The sequence below is a fragment of the Tachyglossus aculeatus genome (assembly GCF_015852505.1).
Source record: "Tachyglossus aculeatus isolate mTacAcu1 chromosome 12 unlocalized genomic scaffold, mTacAcu1.pri SUPER_6_unloc_4, whole genome shotgun sequence".
In the NCBI taxonomy this organism is placed as follows: Eukaryota; Metazoa; Chordata; class Mammalia; order Monotremata; family Tachyglossidae; genus Tachyglossus; species Tachyglossus aculeatus.
In genome coordinates, this window is record NW_024044831.1 from 3,839,092 (window position 1) to 3,856,677 (window position 17,586).

General features: G+C 49.2%; 1 protein-coding gene across 1 annotated transcript; it reads right to left on the reverse strand.

Moving 5' to 3' along the window:
• Positions 1-4,110: 4,110 nt before the first annotated feature.
• On the reverse strand, positions 4,111-17,293 carry LOC119921668 (olfactory receptor 10-like). The gene is made up of 4 exons (XM_038741752.1): positions 17,102-17,293; positions 16,818-16,892; positions 4,608-4,682; positions 4,111-4,446 (listed from the first exon to the last, which is right to left on the reverse strand). Exons 1-4 carry the CDS (start codon positions 17,291-17,293, stop codon positions 4,111-4,113), a joined length of 678 nt encoding a protein of 225 aa, XP_038597680.1.
• Positions 17,294-17,586: the final 293 nt, after the last annotated feature.

The window sequence follows — 17,586 nt, forward strand, 5'->3', positions numbered from 1 at the left end:
ATTGTCAGCTCCTTGGGAGCAGGCTTGCTGTCAACGTCCTATGCCTTGAAATAAAAATAATAATAATGAATAATTGTGCTATTTGTTAAGCGCTTACTACGTGCCAACCACTGTTCTAATCCCTGGGGTAGATACAAGATAATCAGGTTGCTCCACGTGAGACTCACAGTCTTAATCCCCATTTTGCAGATGAGGTAACTGAGGCACAGAGAAGTTACGTTGCTTGCCAAAGGTCACACAACAGACAGTGTAGGTGTTAGAATTAGAACCCACGTCCTCTGACTCCCAAGCCCATATGCTTTCTGCTAAGCCACACAGCTTCTCATGAATTTCATTCATTCAGTCATATTTATTACAGTGCAAATCACTGTACTAAGCATTTGGAAAATGCAATTTGGCAACAAATAGAGACAATCCTTGCCCAACAACGGGCTCACATCAACAGATTGCCAAGGAGCTTTGTTGAACCTTGGACAAGTCACTTCGCTTCTCCGTACCTCCGTTACCTTATTTGTAAAATGCGAAATAAAACGGTGAGCCCTACATGGGACATGGACTCTTTCAAACCGAACTATCTTGTATTTACCACAGCACTTAGTACCATGCCTGGCACATAGTAAGCGCTTACAGATGGCAATAAAAATATTGCACTTTAAAACTAACTTTTGCACTCTAAATCATCAGGGCTTTACTGATCAGGGAACAGACGCTGAGATGTCTTCTCTGTTTTCCGGCTGCTTTATAAATTCCGACGAGTAGAGAAAATTTCTATACTGTGGGAAGAAGCTCAGTCTTGCATGTCTGCAGGCTTCAGAGGGAATCAGGAAGGGAGTGGATTTATTCATGGGCTGGAAAAGCAGCAATCCATCAGTTAATCAATAGTATTTATTGAGCGCTTACTGCACTCAACTAAGCACTTGGAAGAGTACAGTATGACAGAGTTGATGGACATGTTTCCTTCCCACAAACAGGAGCCTAGTGGAAATAATATAGGCCTGGAAGTCAGAATCAGTCAGTCGGATCTATTGAGTTCTCACTGTGTGCAGAGCACTGTACTAAGTGCTTGGGATAGTACAATAGAACAGCAAACATTTTCCCTGCCAGACCTGGGTCCTAATTCTGGCTCTCCAACTTGTCTGCTGGGCGGTCTCGGGGAAGTCACTTAACTTCTCTATGCCTTGGTTGTAGAAAAGGTATTCAATGCCTCTCCTCCCTCCCCCTTAGACTGTGAGCTTCCTGTAGGGGGAGAGGGACGGTGTTTGACCTGATTACCGCTTATTTACCCAAATGCTCAGCACAGTGCTTGGCTCAGAGTAAGTGCTTAACAAACACATTTATTATCTTTTCTGAAATCAAAACCCTCGTTGTCCTAGTCTGTTGCTTACCCATCTTCATGACCCAGGAGTAGCATGGTGTAGTGGATAGAGCCCATGCCTGGAAGTCATCAGGTCATTGGTTCCAATCCTGTCTCTGTCACTTGTCTGCTGTGTGACCTTGGGCAGGTCACTTCACTTCTCTGTGCCTCTGTTACCTCATCCGTAAAGTGTGGATTAAGATTGTGAGCCCCACATGGAAAAGACACTGTTTCTAACCTGATTTGTTCGGATCCACCCCAGGACTTAGTACAGTGCCTGGCACATAGTAAGCTCTTAACATATAGCATTATTATTATTATTACTATTATTATTATTATTATTTTTATTATTACCCATAACCATTAACGTTTTGTTGATCTCCCACATTCCACCTCTTGCCAATGGGTCACACATTCTTGGAGGACAGAGGCAGGGATTTTTAAAATATTATTTATTAGTTGCTTAGTATGTGTCGAACACTCTTCTTAGAGCTTGGATAGATCCAAATCAATTAGGTTGGACACAAACTCTATCCCACATGGGGCTCACAGTCTAAATAGGAGGGAGAACGGGAGAAATGAAGCACAGGGAAGTGAAGTGACTTGCCCAAGGTCACACAGAAGACAAGTGGCAGAACTGGGATGAGAACCCAGGTCCTCCGTCTACCAGGCCTGGGCTTATTCCACTAGGCCACGCTGCTTCTCATGGTAAAACCTCATGAAAGGCAATGAGTATCAAATCCCCATTTACACAAGAGTCATTTTGGTCTATCTATTAGGAAACAACTCTAGCCAGTCACAGATTTATTTCAAAATAATGCATTGAGTTAGGGCTGAGATCAAAATTTCAATTTCTCAATTTTCAGGATTGAGAACAGATTGAGTAAGTGTGCAAATGAGCTGCTATCTCTATGTTATTGATACCTTAGTCCATTAATCAAATCACCTGTAAATAAGGCACATGAAATGATGGAATAGGTTGGTCCTATGAACAATATTATTATCATTATCATTAATAATAAAAATAGTAACATTTATTATTTACCAGCGCTTAGGACAGTGCTTGACACATAGTAAGTCCTTAACAAATGCCATTAAGCTCTGTAGATACAAGGTCATGAGATTGGAAACAGTCCCTGGCTCACACAGGGTTCACAAAATCTATCAACTCCATTTTACAGAAGAGAAAACTGTGGCCCAGTAAGGGAAATTGACTTTCCTAAGGTCACACAGTAGACCAGAGACTTGAACAAGGGTCTCCTGAATCTCATAGCCACTAGGCAACACTATCAATCAATCAATGAATCAGTGGTATTTATTGAGCACTTACTGTGTGCAAATCACTGTACTAATTACTTGGGAAAATCCAGTGGAACGGAATTCCTATTATTCTCTGTCTTGGGGTTTTGTGCCTTTTCATTGAGTCTCACCCCTAGTGGGTATTTCCAAGATATTCACCTCGATAGCTATATTCTTACCAAATTATGGCATATAATAACCTCATCTGGGCTTACTTACTGTAATCAATCATCCATCAATGATATTTATTAAGCACTTATTGTACGCAGAGTACTGTACCAAGAACTTGGGAAAGTACAATACAACTGAGGTGGTAGAGACGTTCCTTGCCCACAGCGAGCTAAGAATCCTCAGGAGAAGACAGACATAAAAATAGACTGCGGAAAGGGGAAATAGTGGAGGATTAAGAATATTTGCAGTAAGCAAGGAGGGGCTGAGATCAGTATCAATCAATCACTTATTCGTATTTATTGAGCACTTTCTGTGTGCAGAGCACTGTACTAAGCACTTGAGAGAGTACAATAAAACAGAATTGGTAGACATGACTACTGCCTAAAAAGGAGCTCACAGCCTAGAGGGGGAAACAGACACCAATCAGTCAATCAGTGGTATTTATTGAATGCTTACTGTGTGCACAGCATTGTACTAAGCACTTGGGAGAGTATAATAAAACAGAGTTGGTAGACATACTCCCTGCCAACACCGAGCTTACCGTCCAAAGGGGGAGACAGAAATTAATCTATCCATCGGTGGTCTTTGTTGAATGATTACAGTGAGCAAAGTACTGTACTAAGCACTTGGGAGAATACAATACAACAGACACGTTTTCTGCCCGCAAGGAGCTTGAAGTCTAGACGGGGAAACAGGCATTAATTATAGTGAAGGTTGGAAAGTTGATTAACACACATTATGTAGCATAGAGTGTCTCATCAATGGATACATACATCTCTGAATGTAATTCAGGATACGAAGCTTAGTATTCCTTAGATGTTTTCCCCCAGGGGTATTTTAGAGAAGCAGCTTGGCCTAGTGGAGAGAACGTGGGCCTGAGTGTCAGAGGACCTGGGCTTTAATCCTAGGTCTGCCACTTACTGGCAGTGTGACTTTAGACAACTCACTTAACTTCTCGGTGGCTCAGTTCCCTCAATACCTGTTCTTCCTCTTACTTAGACTGTGAGCCCCATGTGGGACCTGCTTATCTTGTACCTAAGCTAGCACTTAGTTCAGGGCTAGACACATGGTAAGTGCTTAGCAAATACCACAATTATTCTCTTTACCTGATTTTTGTACAGATATCTATTTTCCTTCAGTGGAGAGTTGTCTGTTTTAGCTGCTACCTTTCCCGCCCTTCCCAAGAACTCTAGAACAATTTTATTCAAGATGCTAGCCCTTTTCTGAACTCTGGTCCTTTCCCAGAATCCTCCTCACCCTCCTCCCCGATTTCACGTTCTTGTTCCTCAGAGTGTAGATGAGCGGGTTGAGGGTGGGGTGACCAGGGTGTAGAATAGGGTCAGAAACTTGTCCAAAGTTCCAGTGAAGGAGCTGTTGGGCCAGATGTAGACCACCGTGATGGACCCATAGTAGAGGGTGACCACCAGGAGGTGGGCCCTGCAGGAGCCCAGGGCCTTCCTCCAGACCAGCGGTGACTTGCTCCTCAGCACGTCCCGGGCGATGGACCTATAGGAGACCGTGAACAGGCTCAAGGACAGGAGAATCATGACCAGAGTGCCCACGAAGAACTGAATCTCATTGGCCCGGACGTCCACACATGTCAGCTTCAGCATAGCGAACATCTCACAGAAGAAGTGGGAAAATCACTGGTGTCCACAGAGGGGCAGGCGGAAGATGACGGTGTCCTGAATCGTGGTGTTTAGCCTCGTGGCGACCCTAAGCCCACCAGGGCCTGGCAGAGTCGTGGGTGCATGTCAGTGGTGTAGTGAAGGAGTCAGCAGACGTTGGTGTGATTGTCCAAGGCTATCACCGCCAGGAGGACGCATTCCGACGACCCCAGGGCCAGGAAGACGTAGAGCTGGAACACACAACTGACCACAGGAGGGCCTCCAGAGGTTCTACAGAAGCTGCGGGATGATGCTGATGGTGAAGCAGAAGTTCAGGAGGGAGAGGTGAGAGAGGACGAAGTACATTGTCGTATGGAGATGGAGATCCAGTCAGTTCGCCAAAATTATGGTGGTGTTTCCCACCAGGATTAGGAGTTAGAAGATCAAGACAACCACGAAAAGGATCTTCTCTAACTGGGACTGAGCAGAGAAACCCATCAAGACAAAATCCTCTCCAGACGTGTCATTTGGCATCATTCTTGTCCTTGTAGGAAAAGCGAGGGAGGCAGGGAGAAAGAAAGGATGAGAGAAAGAGGAAGAGGTGAAACGTGGAAGAAGGAGAGAAAAAATGAGAGTGAGGGAGAGAAAAAAGAGTGAGGGAGGCAGGGAGAGAGAGGATGATGGAAGTAGGGTGTGGGAAAGAACAAAAGGAGGGAAAATGAGAGCGAGGGAGTAAGGGAAAGAGAGAGAAAGAGAAAAGTGAGAGGGAGAGAAAGAGAGAGAGAGTGAAAGGGAGAGAAAAAGTGAGAGGGAAAGATAGAGAGAGGAAACGGAGTGAGTGAGAGAAAGTGTGAGGAGAGAAAAAAGGAATAGAAAAAGTGAGGGAAAGAGCGCAAGGGAGAGAAAAGGCAAGACAGAGAGGGGGGGGAAGATCATGAGGGGGAGAAAAAAACAAGAGAGCAAGGGAGAGTGAAAGGGAGAGAAAAAGAAAGAGAGAGGAAACCGAGGAAGTGGGGGGAAAGGGAGCACGAGTACGAGAGGAAGAGAAAAATGAGAGAGAGAGAGAGAGAGAGAGAGAGAGAGAGAGAGAGAGAGAGAGAGGAAAAGCATTAAGGAGAGAAAAAGCAAAAGAGTGAGGGAAAGCAAGTGAGAGGGAGGAAAAAGTATGAGAGAGAGTGGGGTAGAGAAAAGCCAAAGGGAGAGAGAACATAAGGGAGAGAATAAGTGAGGGAGAAAGGGGAAAGAGTGAGGGAGGAAAAAGCGGGACAGAGTGAGAATGAGAAAAGAAGTGTGAGAGAGCAAGAGAGAAAAACAAGAGAGGGAGAGCGTAAGGGAAAAAGAGCGTAAGGGAAAGAAAAATTGGGAGTGGGGGAAAGAATGAGAGGGAGAAAAATGTGTTAGAAAGAATGAGCGGGAGATAGTGATAGAAGAAAAATAGCAAGAGGACGAGAGAAAAAATGAAAATGAGCATGCAGAAAAGAGAGGGAAGGAGAAAAACATATGAAGATGTGAAAGGGAGAGAAAAACAGGAGAGAGCAAGTGAGAAACAGAACCAGAGAAAAATCAAGTCAGTGGTAGTAGTAGGAATAATGATAACAATAATAAGAACGGTATTTGTTGAGCGCTTACTATGTGCCAAGCACTTTTCTAAGCGCTGGGGTAGGTACAAGGTAATCAGGTTGTCCTACGTGGGGCTCACAGTCTTAATCCCCATTTTACAGATGATGTAACTGAGACACAGAGAAGTTAAATGGCTTGCCCAAGGTCACCCAACAGTAGCATTGATCAAGCACCCTTTGCAGATTCAGTGACATTCTGATGTAGTAATAATGGTATTTATTTCACTTTTACTGTGTGCAACGCACTGTACTAAGGTCTGGGAGTGAAATAGATTGGGTCCTTGTTTCCCAAAGAGCTCCGATTCTAAGACAGTAATAATAATCATACTACTAATAATGGTATTTGTTAAGCACTTACTATATGCTAAGCACTGTTCTAAAAGCTGGGGTAGATATAAGGTAATCAGGTTGTCCCACGTGGGGCTCATAGTCTAAATCCCCATTTTACAGATGTGGTAACTGAGGTACAAAGAAGTTAAGTGACTTGCCCAAAGTCACACAGCTGACAAGTGGTGGACATGGGATTAGAACCCATGACCTCTGACTCTCAAGCCCGTGCTCTTTCCACTGGGCCACGCTGTTGTCCTGGATCCACTCCTGGACAACTCGGCTCCAAAGAAAGGTGGAGGGATTTGGAGAGGGTCGAAAAAAAGGGAGGAAATTTGATCCCTTGAAGAAATGTGAAGTTCCTGGAATAACCTACCCAAGGGTTCTTCTCAGCTCAGAAAGGGAAGGGTTTTCATTCTGCCTCCTCTTGAGCCAGGATGAGTCAGTAGCTGATCCTGAAGAAGGAAGGATTGAAGGCAGATGCCTAGAAGGAATTTCTGGTCGTGTAGCACTGAAAAGGGAGAAGTAGGATATGGGCTCTGTATCCCAACAGGTTCTAACTGAAATACAGAGAAACTCGATTTTCCGTTATGTTTTTCTAGCACATTCCCTTTCTGTCCCTATTTCTCATCCTCCTCTGTTCCCATCCACTTTCTCTGGGGACCAATGAGTGTACCAAGTCTGTTATATTGGGCTCTCCCAAGTACTTGATACAGTGCTGTCTACACAGTAAGTGCTCAATGAATACCACTAATTGATTAGCTCTACCTCGTTCATTCATTCATTCATTCAATCGCATTTATTGAGCACTTCCTAGGTGCAGAGCACTGTACCAAATACTTGGAAAGTATAATTAGGCAACAGATGGAGACACTCCTTACACAACAATGGGCTCACAGTCTAGAAGGTGGGAGACAGCCAACAAAACAAAACGAGAAGACAGCATTTGTTACGTGCTTGCAATATGCCAAGCACTGTACTAAACGTTAGGGTAGACAAAAGATAATCAGGTCCCACATGAGGCTCACAGTCCAAGAAGGCGGGAGAACATGTAGTGAATCTGCATTTTGCAGATGAGGAAACGGAGGCATAGAGAAGTGGAATGATTTGCCCTAGGGTTACACAGCAGACAGCAGACAAGTACCTGAGCTGGGATTGGAACCCAGGTCCTTCTGATTCCAAGGCCTTGGCTCTATCTACAGGCCCATGCTACGTCTCACCCCTCAGCTCTTCCTTAGCACCTTCCGCTCCTCACCTCCCCGAGGTCAATGAGAACCTCAGCTCACACTCTTGGCTCCCTTGACTCTCTCCTAAGCCACTCCTGGACTCTCATTTAGGGGTGGACCATCTCTGACTGGGACAGGACTAGTAATTGTGTGTTAGTGATGGCCAAGGATTCCTCCTTGATTTCTTCAGCATCTGGGATTTTGCAGGCAGGATGGAGTTTTGAGGCAGAGCCAGAAGTAATCCACACAGGGTGGACTAAATCAAAAGCTTCTCGAGGGTAGGGATCCTGCCCTATATTGCACTTTCCCCAGCTCTGTGTAGAAGGAGTGCTCAATAAATATTCTAGATCAGTAGCACATATACCCAATTTCTATTTTCCTAAATGCTATAGGGGCTACAGATTGGCCGGGGGGAGTGTGGGGATTTTTGTTTCATCCCTAATTACCAGTTCTGGTGCGAAGAAAAGGCAAACAGATTCCCACTCTGGTCTGGAGAAATGATTCCACTGGATGGGCTGAGTAGGATTCACTGTTGGAGATTCCATTCTCAGCCTGGTGAGCGAGGAGGTGAGAAGGAAGCTGAGCTGGAAATAGTTGAGTTGGGAGGCAGAGAAAGGATTATCCCCCAGCCCCTTTTTCCAAATCTCTCCAGGAGCTGGTGGCAGGTGGCAAGATGGTCAGGTGTCGGGCCGACGTCCGAGGAAATTTAATTCCTCCCATTGTGTCTGCTCTACATCTCTTCGTCTTCCCAGGGTCCTACTGCCCTTTCTGTAGGATCTCGGGAATTGAGAGACGCAATCATGAGCTCAGGACCAGGATGTCTCTCCAGCTGCTCTTCACATTTGGGGGTTGGGAGAACCAATATTCCTGGAGCACGGGATCGCCGAAGAGAGAGATATGTTGGCACAGATAGGGAGGCCCCCCACCCCGGGATTCTCACGCTCTCCAGCTGTAACAATTAGTCGGGCACAGAGGCGGCCAGAATAGGGACTCCTGGGAGAGAGCCTTTGGGAGAGAGATGTCTTAGCTATCAGCTTCTGAGCACTGTATATATGTATATACCTGTATATACATACATATATGTATATATGTTTGTACATATTTATTACTCTACTTTGTTAATATGTTTTGTTTTGTTTTCTGTCCCCCCTTCTAGACTGTGAGCCCACTGTTGGGTAGGGACTGTCTCTATATGTTGCCAACTTGTACTTCCCAAGCGCTTAGTACATTGCTCTGCACACAGTAAGCGCTCAAAAAATGCGATTGATTGATTGATTGATTGATTCAAAGCATACTCAAATTCATTAATCCAGGCTCTGCCCCTAGTCAGCTGTGTGACTTTGGGCAAGTCCCTTAACTTTTCTGTGCCTCAGGTACTTCATCTATAAAATGGGGACTAAGACTGTGAGCCCCACCTGGGACAACCTGATTACTTTGTGTCTACCATAGCGCTTAGAATAGTGCTTGGCACATATTAAGTATATAATAAATACCATTATTATTATTACTATTATATTTGAGTGAATGAATGAATGGGTGGAGAGCTTGACAAGGGTCTTCATCCTTGATCTTCATCCCTCATTCATTCATTCATTCATTCATTCAATCGTATTTATTGAGTGTTTACTGTGTTCAGAGCACTGTATTAAGCGCTTGGAAAGTGCAATTCAGCGAAAAAGAGAAACAATTCCTGCCCACACAGGGCTTGCAGTCTAGAAGGGGGAAGACAGGCATTAAAACAAGTAAACAGGCACCAACATAAAGAAATAAAATTATAGATACAAACATATCAAAACAAATATACACACATCAATATAAATGAATAGACTGTATAGGTTTATATATAAACATAAATGCTGTGGGGTGCGGAGAAGGAGGGAGAGAGGTGAGGTGATGCAAACAGGAGGGGTACCTGATGAAAAGTGGGGCTTAGTCTGGGAAGGCCTTCATCTGGATCGTCTTGCAAGGTCTAGAGAATGGCTGGACCACCATCTTTCTGAATTGTCCCCACCCCTTGCTCCTATCAGATCCCACTTCTTGTGACTGCAGGCTCTCTTTTCCTCCTTGTCTCTTCTTTCGCCTGGAATTAGCAGAACTGAGCTTGATTTGTGGCGTTCGAGGTGAAATATGAAGAGTTCAGAGTCTCTCATTTTCATTTATGACTTTAGTTTCTGCTGAGACAAAGGCCAGTCTGTTTACAGACACGCCCTTGACTGCTTCTGATTTTTCTCCTGCTTGCTGTTGTTATTATTATTGTTAAGAATAATAACAATGGAATTTTTAAGCGCTTAATATGTGCAAAGCACTGTTCTCAACTCTAGGGAGGTTACAAGGTGATCGGATGTCCCATGGGGGGCTCACAGTCTTAATCCCCATTTTACAGATGAGATAACTGAGGGACAGAGAAGCTAAGTGACTTGCCCAAAGTCACACAACTGACAATTGGCATAGCCGGGATTTGAACCCATGACCTCTGACTCCAAAGCTCTGGCTCTTGTCACTGAGCCACGCTGCTTCTATTAAGCACTTACTATGGGCCAGACAACCTTGTAAGGGCTGGGATGCAAACTAATCAGGTAAGACACAGCCCCTGCCTCACATTGGGTTCACAGTCTTAATCCCCATTTTTCAGATGAGGTAACTGAGGCACAGGGAAGTGAAGTGACTTTCCCAGCGTCAAACAGCAGGCAAGTGGTGTTGCCGGGATTACAACTCAGGGCCTTCTGATGCCATGCCTTGTGCACTTTCCACTCTTCACACTGCTACCTGGGCTACTGTGCATTGCTGTAGAATTACAGGTCTGGGTGGTTTAGTTCAGGGATTCCTGCTTACATAGTCTGTGAGCTCGATGTGGGCAGGGGACGTTTCTACCGACAGTATTGTATTGTCCCAAGTGCTTAGTACAATGCTCTCCACAGTAAGTGCTCACTAAATACTAAAATCCATTAAATGGATTTTGTTTCAAGGTTCCACTACTGAACTGCGAGTGAAAGTCTCTTCCCCCCCTTCTCCAACCCCCCGGCTCTCAACACTCTCTGCTACTCTCCCATCCTTCCCAGCAGTATCCTCAGAGGAACTCTCCTCCCTCCTCTCAAGTGCTACTCCGGCCACCTGTGCTTCTGACCCCATTCCCTCTCATCTCATGAAATCTCTCGCTCCATCCCTTCTCCCCTCCTTAACTTCCATCTTCAACCGCTCACTCTCCACTGGTTCCTTCCCCTCTGCCTTCAAACATGCCCATGCCTCTCCCATCCAAAAAAAACCCTCTCTTGACCCCACCTCACCTTCTAGGTATCGCCCCATATTCCTCCTACCATTCCTTTTTAAACTCCTTCAACGAGTTGTCTACACGCGCTGCCTAGAATTCCTCAACAACAACTCTCTCCTCGACCCCCTCCAGTCTAACTTCCGTCCCCTACTTTCCACGGAAACTGCCCTCTCAAAGGTCACCAATGACCTCCTGCTTGCCAAATCCAACAGCTCATACTCTGTCCTAATCCTCCTCGACCTCTCAGCTGCCTTTGACACAGTGGACCACCCCCTCCTCCTCAACACGCTATCTGACCTTGGCTTCACAGAATCCATCCTCTCCTGCTTCTCCTCTTATCTCTCCGGTCGTTCTTTCTCAGTCTCTTTTGCAGGCTCCTCCTCCCCCTCCCATCCTCTTACTGTGGGGGTTCCCCAAGGTTCAGTGCTTGGTCCCCTTCTGTTCTCAATCTACACGCACTCCCTTGGTGACCTCATTCGCTCCCACGGCTTCAACTATCATCTCTGCGCTGATGACACCCAGATCTACATCTCTGCCCCTGCTCTCTCCCCCTCTCTCCAGGCTCGCATCTTCTCAATCAATCAATCAATCAATCGTATTTATTGAGCACTTACTATGTGCACAGCACTGTACTAAGCGCTTGGGAAGTACAAATTGGCAACACATAGAGACAGTCCCTACCCAACAGTGGGCTCACAGTGTAAAAGGGGGAGACAGAGAACAGAACCAAACATACCAACAAAATAAAATAAATAGGATAGAAACGTACAAGTAAAATAAATAAATAAATAAATAAATAGAGTAATAAATATGTACAACCATATATACATATATACAGGTGCTGTGGGGAAGGGAAGGAGGTAAGATGGGGGGATGGAGAGGGGGACGAGGGGGAGAGGAAAGAAGGGGCTCAGTCTGGGAAGGCCTCCTGGAGGAGGTGAGCTCTCAGCAGGGCCTTGAAGGGAGGAAGAGAGCTAGCTTGGCGGATGGGCAGAGGGAGGGCATTCCAGGCCCGGGGGATGACGTGGGCCGGGGGTCGACGGCGGGACAGGCGAGAACGAGGTACAGTGAGGAGATTAGCGGTAGAGGAGCGGAGGTTGCGGGCTGGGCAGTAGAAGGAGAGAAGGGAGGTGAGGTAGGAGGGGGCGAGGTGATGGAGAGCCTTGAAGCCCAGGGTGAGGAGTTTCTGCCTGATGCGCAGATTGATCGGTAGCCACTGGAGATTTTTGAGGAGGGGAGTGATATGCCCAGAGCGTTTCTGGACAAAGATAATCCGGGCAGCAGCATGAAGTATGGATTGAAGTGGAGAGAGACACGAGGATGGGAGATCAGAGAGAAGGCTGGTGCAGTAGTCCAGACGGGATAGGATGAGAGCTTGAATGAGCAGGGTGGCAGTTTGGATGGAGAGGAAAGGGCGGATCTTGGCAATGTTGCGGAGCTGAGACCGGCAGGTTTTGGTGACGGCTTGGAGGTGAGGGGTGAATGAGAGAGCGGAGTCGAGGATGACACCAAGGTTGCGGGCTTGTGAGACGGGAAGGATGGTAGTGCCGTCAACAGAGATGGGAAAGTCAGGGAGAGGACAAGGTTTGGGAGGGAAGACAAGGAGCTCAGTCTTCGACATGTTGAGCTTTAGGTGGCGGGCGGACATCCAGATGGAGATGTCCTGAAGGCAGGAGGAGATGCGAGCCTGGAGGGAGGGGGAGAGAGCAGGGGCAGAGATGTAGATCTGGGTGTCATCAGCGTAGAGATGATAGTTGAAGCCGTGGGAGCGAATGAGGTCACCAAGGGAGTGAGTGTAGATTGAGAACAGAAGGGGACCAAGCACTGAACCTTGGGGAACCCCCACAGTAAGAGGATGGGAGGGGGAGGAGGAGCCTGCAAAAGAGACTGAGAAAGAACGACCGGAGAGATAAGAGGAGAACCAGGAGAGGACGGAGTCTGTGAAGCCAAGGTCAGATAACGTGTTGAGGAGAAGGGGGTGGTCCACAGTGTCAAAGGCAGCTGAGAGATCGAGGAGGATTAGGACAGAGTATGAGCTGTTGGATTTGGCAAGCAGGAGGTCATTGGTGACCTTTGAGAGCGCAGTTTCCGTGGAATGAAGGGGACGGAAGCCAGACTGGAGGGGGTCGAGGAGAGAGTTGTTGTTGAGGAATTCTAGGCAGCGCGTGTAGACAACTCGTTCAAGGAGTTTGGAAAGGAATGGTAGGAGGGATATGGGACGATAACTAGAAGGGTAGGTGGGGTCAAGAGAGGGTTTTTTTAGGATGGGAGAGACATGGGCATGTTTGAAGGCAGAGGGGAAGGAACCAGTGGAGAGTGAGCGGTTGAAGATGGAAGTTAAGGAGGGGAGAAGGGATGGAGCGAGAGATTTCATAAGATGAGAGGGAATGGGGTCAGAAGCACAGGTGGCCGGAGTAGCACTTGAGAGGAGGGAGGAGAGTTCCTCTGAGGATACCGCTGGGAAGGATGGGAGAGTAGCAGAGAGTGTTGAGAGCCGGGGGGATGGAGAAAGGGGGGAAGAGATTTTGGGGAGGTCGGACCTGATGGATTTAATTTTGTTAATGAAGTAGGAGGCCAGATCATTGGGGGTGAGGGAAGGAGGAGGGGGAGGAACCGGGGGCCTGAGAAGGGAGCTGAATGTACGGAAGAGCTGGAGGGGGTGATGGACATGGGTGTCAATAAGGGAGGAGAAATCGTTTTGTCTGGCAGAAGAGAGGGTTGAGTTTAGGCAGGAAAGGATAAACTTGAAGTGAACGAGGTTGGCATGGTGTTTAGACTTTCGCCAGCAGCGTTCGGCAGCTCGAGCATAAGAGCGAAGGAGGCGGACAGTGGCAGTGATCCAGGGCTGTGGGTTAGTGATGCGAGAGCGGCGAAGGGAAAGGGGAGCGAGCGAGTCTAGCTGAGTAGAAAGCGTAGAGTTGAGAGCAGTAATCTGATCATCAAGACTGGGTAGAGAGGAGAGGGTGGCGAGGTGGGGTGTGAGGCGCTCCGAAAGATGGGTGGGGTCCAGAGAGCGGAGATCTCTGTGAGGGAGTAATACGGATTTACAGGGGAAAGGAGTGTGAGTGAGGAGGCAGGTGAGAAGATTATGATCAGAGAGAGGGATCACAGAGTTGGTGATGGTGGACACAGTGCAGCGGTAGGAGATGATGAGGTCGAGGGTATGACCAAGTTGGTGAGTGGGTGAGGTGGGGTGGAGGAAGAGGTCGGCAGCGTCAAGGAGAGATAGAAGGCGGGCGGCAGAGGAGTCGTTAGGGATATCCATGTGGATATTGAAGTCTCCGAGGATCAGAGTGGGCATGGAAAAGAAGAGAAGGAATGTGAGGAAGGGGTCAAAGTCGTTAAAGAAGTTGGAAGTGGGGCCCGGAGGGTGGTAGATGATGGCTACAAGAATCTGGAGGGGGTGGTAGAGGCGAATAATGTGGGCTTCAAAGGAAGGGAAGGAAAGGGAAGGGGGAGGAGGGATAGTGCGAAAGCGACATTGGGGGGCGAGAAGGAAACCGACACCTCCTCCTTTTCCGGTGAGTCTGGGGGAGTGGGAGAAGAAGAGGCCTGCACTGCAGAGAGCAGCAGAAGAGACCGTGTCGTCCGGCGACAGCCATGTTTCAGTTAGGGCGAGGAGGAGTAGAGAACTGGAAAGGAAAAGGTCCAGGATGAAAGGGATCTTACTTAAAACGGAGCGGGGGTTCCAGAGGCCACACTTGGCATCAGCTGTCGAGGCTGGGGAGGGAGGGGGAAGGGTGCGAGGGGTGGGGAGGGTTTGGATTGGGATGAGTTGGCGGGGGCCTGGGCGGGGAGAGTGGGAAGGGGGGTGGCGATGGGAAAGGAGAACTGGGATGGGGTGGGGGCGGGGAGAAGGGGAGGGAGGGGACCGGGAGGGAGAAGCGGAGGACCTGCGCTGGTACAGAGGAATCCTTGGTAGGGGTTGAGGGGGAGCGGTCTTGGTGGGTGAGAGGGAGGGAAACAGCTGGGTGGGAGAGGGGAAGGGGAAGGTGAGGAATGGGAATGGAAGTTGGGAGCAAGGGAACTGAAAGTTCATGGTGAGGTCAGCAGGGCGAGTGACAGTACAGCGGGGGGTTAACAATTGAGATGCAGAAGCAATAAAACAGTAGCAATGATAAAAGTAGGCGATGGCATCACAGGGTGTAGTTGAGCAATCAATATGCTATGGCTATAATAGAATTGGCAGACAATGATGCCACAGAGAGCAGATACAAACTATTAAGAGCTGGAGTAGGGTGGGCCAGTTAAGGGGGGTCAGGGAGCAGAGATACCTGGGGAGGGGAGCGAACAGTCAACTAGCATGGGAGGGCTGAGGAGGGGTGAATGAGGTTGTCGTTAATGTAACATGGCGCTAACATGGTGCTAACAAGGGCTTTTTACCTGGGGGCGGGGGGAGAGTCAGTCAGGATCGGACCGGGAAGGGGGGGGGATGAGGAGCACTTTACGGAAGGCCTCCTAAGTGGGGGGGTGGAAGCAGGGGGGGCGTCCGTGGGGGCGCTGAGATGGAGAGAGGGTGGGTGGCCGGGCCTCTCGGGAACGGAGTCCCGGGCGTCAATGGCGGCGCTCTGAGGAGAGGAGCCTTCCGGGAGCGGAAAGGCCGCGCGGTGTGATGGGGGCGGGCGGGCCTCTCGGCAACGGAGTCCCAGGCGTCTATGGCGGCGCGCTCTGAGGAGAGGAACCTTCCGGGAGCAGCAAGGCCGCGTGGTGTGATGGCGGGCCGGCCTCTTGGGAACGGAGTCCTGGGCGTCTCGCGGTGTGATGGCGGGCGGACGGGCGGGCGGGCCTCTCGGGAACGGAGTCCCGGGCATCTATGGCGGCGCTCAGAGGAGAGGATCCTTCCGGGAGCAGCAAGGCCTCGCGGTGTGATGGCGGGCGGGCCTCTCGGGAGCGGAGTCCCGGGCGTCTCGTGGTGTGATGGCGGGCCTCTCGGGAACAGAGTCCCGGGCGTCTATGGCGGCGCTCTGAGGAGAGGATCCTTCAGGGAGCAGCAAGGCCTCGCGGTGTGATGGCGGGCGGGCCTCTCGGGAACGGAGTCCTGGGCGTCTCGCGGTGTGATGGCGGGCGGGCGAGCCTCTCGGGAACGGAGTCCCGGGCGTCTATGGCGGCGCTCAGAGGAGAGGATCCTTCCGGGAGCAGCAAAGCCTCGCGGTGTGATGGCGGGCGGGCGAGCCTCTCGGGAACGGAGTCCCGGGCGTCTATGGCGGCGCTCAGAGGAGAGGATCCTTCCGGGAGCAGCAAGGCCTCGCGGTGTGATGGCGGGCGGGCCTCTCGGGAACGGAGTCCCGGGCGTCTATGGCGGCGCTCTGAGGAGAGGATCCTTCCGGGAGCAGCAAGGCCTCGCGGTGTGATGGCGGGCGGGCCTCTCGGGGACGGAGTCCCGGGCGTCTTGCGGTGTGATGGCGGGCCTCTCGGGAACGGAGTCCCGGGCGTCTATGGCGGCGCTCTGAGGAGAGGATCCTTCAGGGAGCAGCAAGGCCTCGCGGTGTGATGGTCTCCTTCCTAATTAGATTGCAAATTCACTGTGGGACAGGGACTGTGCTTAACCTGATTATCTTGAATTGATCCCAGCTGGTGCGTAGGTTGACTGGTAGGCACTGGATATTTTTGAGGAGGGGAGTAAGATGCCCAGAGCGTTTCTGCCCGGAGATGATCCGGGCAGCAGCGTGAAGTACAGACTGCCTGGCACATAGCAAGTGCTTAACAAATATCATTAAGAAATTTAATCCCTTAATGAATACAATAAATGGTATATCTAGGTACTAAAATCTTCAAATTGCACATATATACGTCCTCCCAACGTTCCACACTTAGTAGAGTGCTTTGCATGCATTAAGCACTCAATGAATAACGCTGATTGAGCGGTGGATAGAGTCAATGCTGATCTTCCACTTTCCAACAGACTAGAGGCATTCCATTCTAGGTGAAAAATTTCCACCTCAGGACCCTCCGCTGGGCGGCCGTCATGTGCCGGGTCCTCAGGCTGTACATGAGGGGGTTCAGGGTGGGTGGCACGACAGCCTAGAACACTGACAGCAGCAGGTCGAACACCGAGGAAGAGTGTGAGGGCGGCTTGAGATAGCCAAACATGTCTGAGGAGAGGAAGACAGTGACGACGATGACGTGAGGCAGGGAGGTGGAGAAGGCTTTGGCCCGGCCCTCGGCGGACAGCATCCTCAGCAAGGTCCGGAAGATGCACATGTACGAGACGACGATGGAGACGAAACAACCGAGGCTCTAAACACGCTGAGGCCCAGAACGGCGATCTCATCACTGTAGCATTTGGAGCAGGTGAGCCGTATGAGGGAAGGGATGTCGCAGATGAACTGTTGGTTGTTGGTGTCACTGAAGAGGAGTGAGGAATTCATGTCAGTGTGGATGCCTCCGTTCAACCCCCCGCTGAACCACGAGTTGGCTGCCATCTTACCACAGGCTCACCGCTCCATGATGACCTTGTAGCACAGGGGGTGGCAGATGGCGACGTAGCTGTCATAAAATATCACCATGATCAGGGTCACTTCGAGACCCCTAGAGTTGATTACGAAGATGATTTGGGAGATGCAACCCAGGACAGAAATTTATCTGCGGCCAGTCAGGGAGTTGTGGATGGATTTGGGGACGATGATGGAGGTCGAGGATATTACTTGGAAAAGATGCCCACTTTACTTCTCATTTCCCACTGCCCTCTCATCCTACCAGGGTGCATTAATCCATC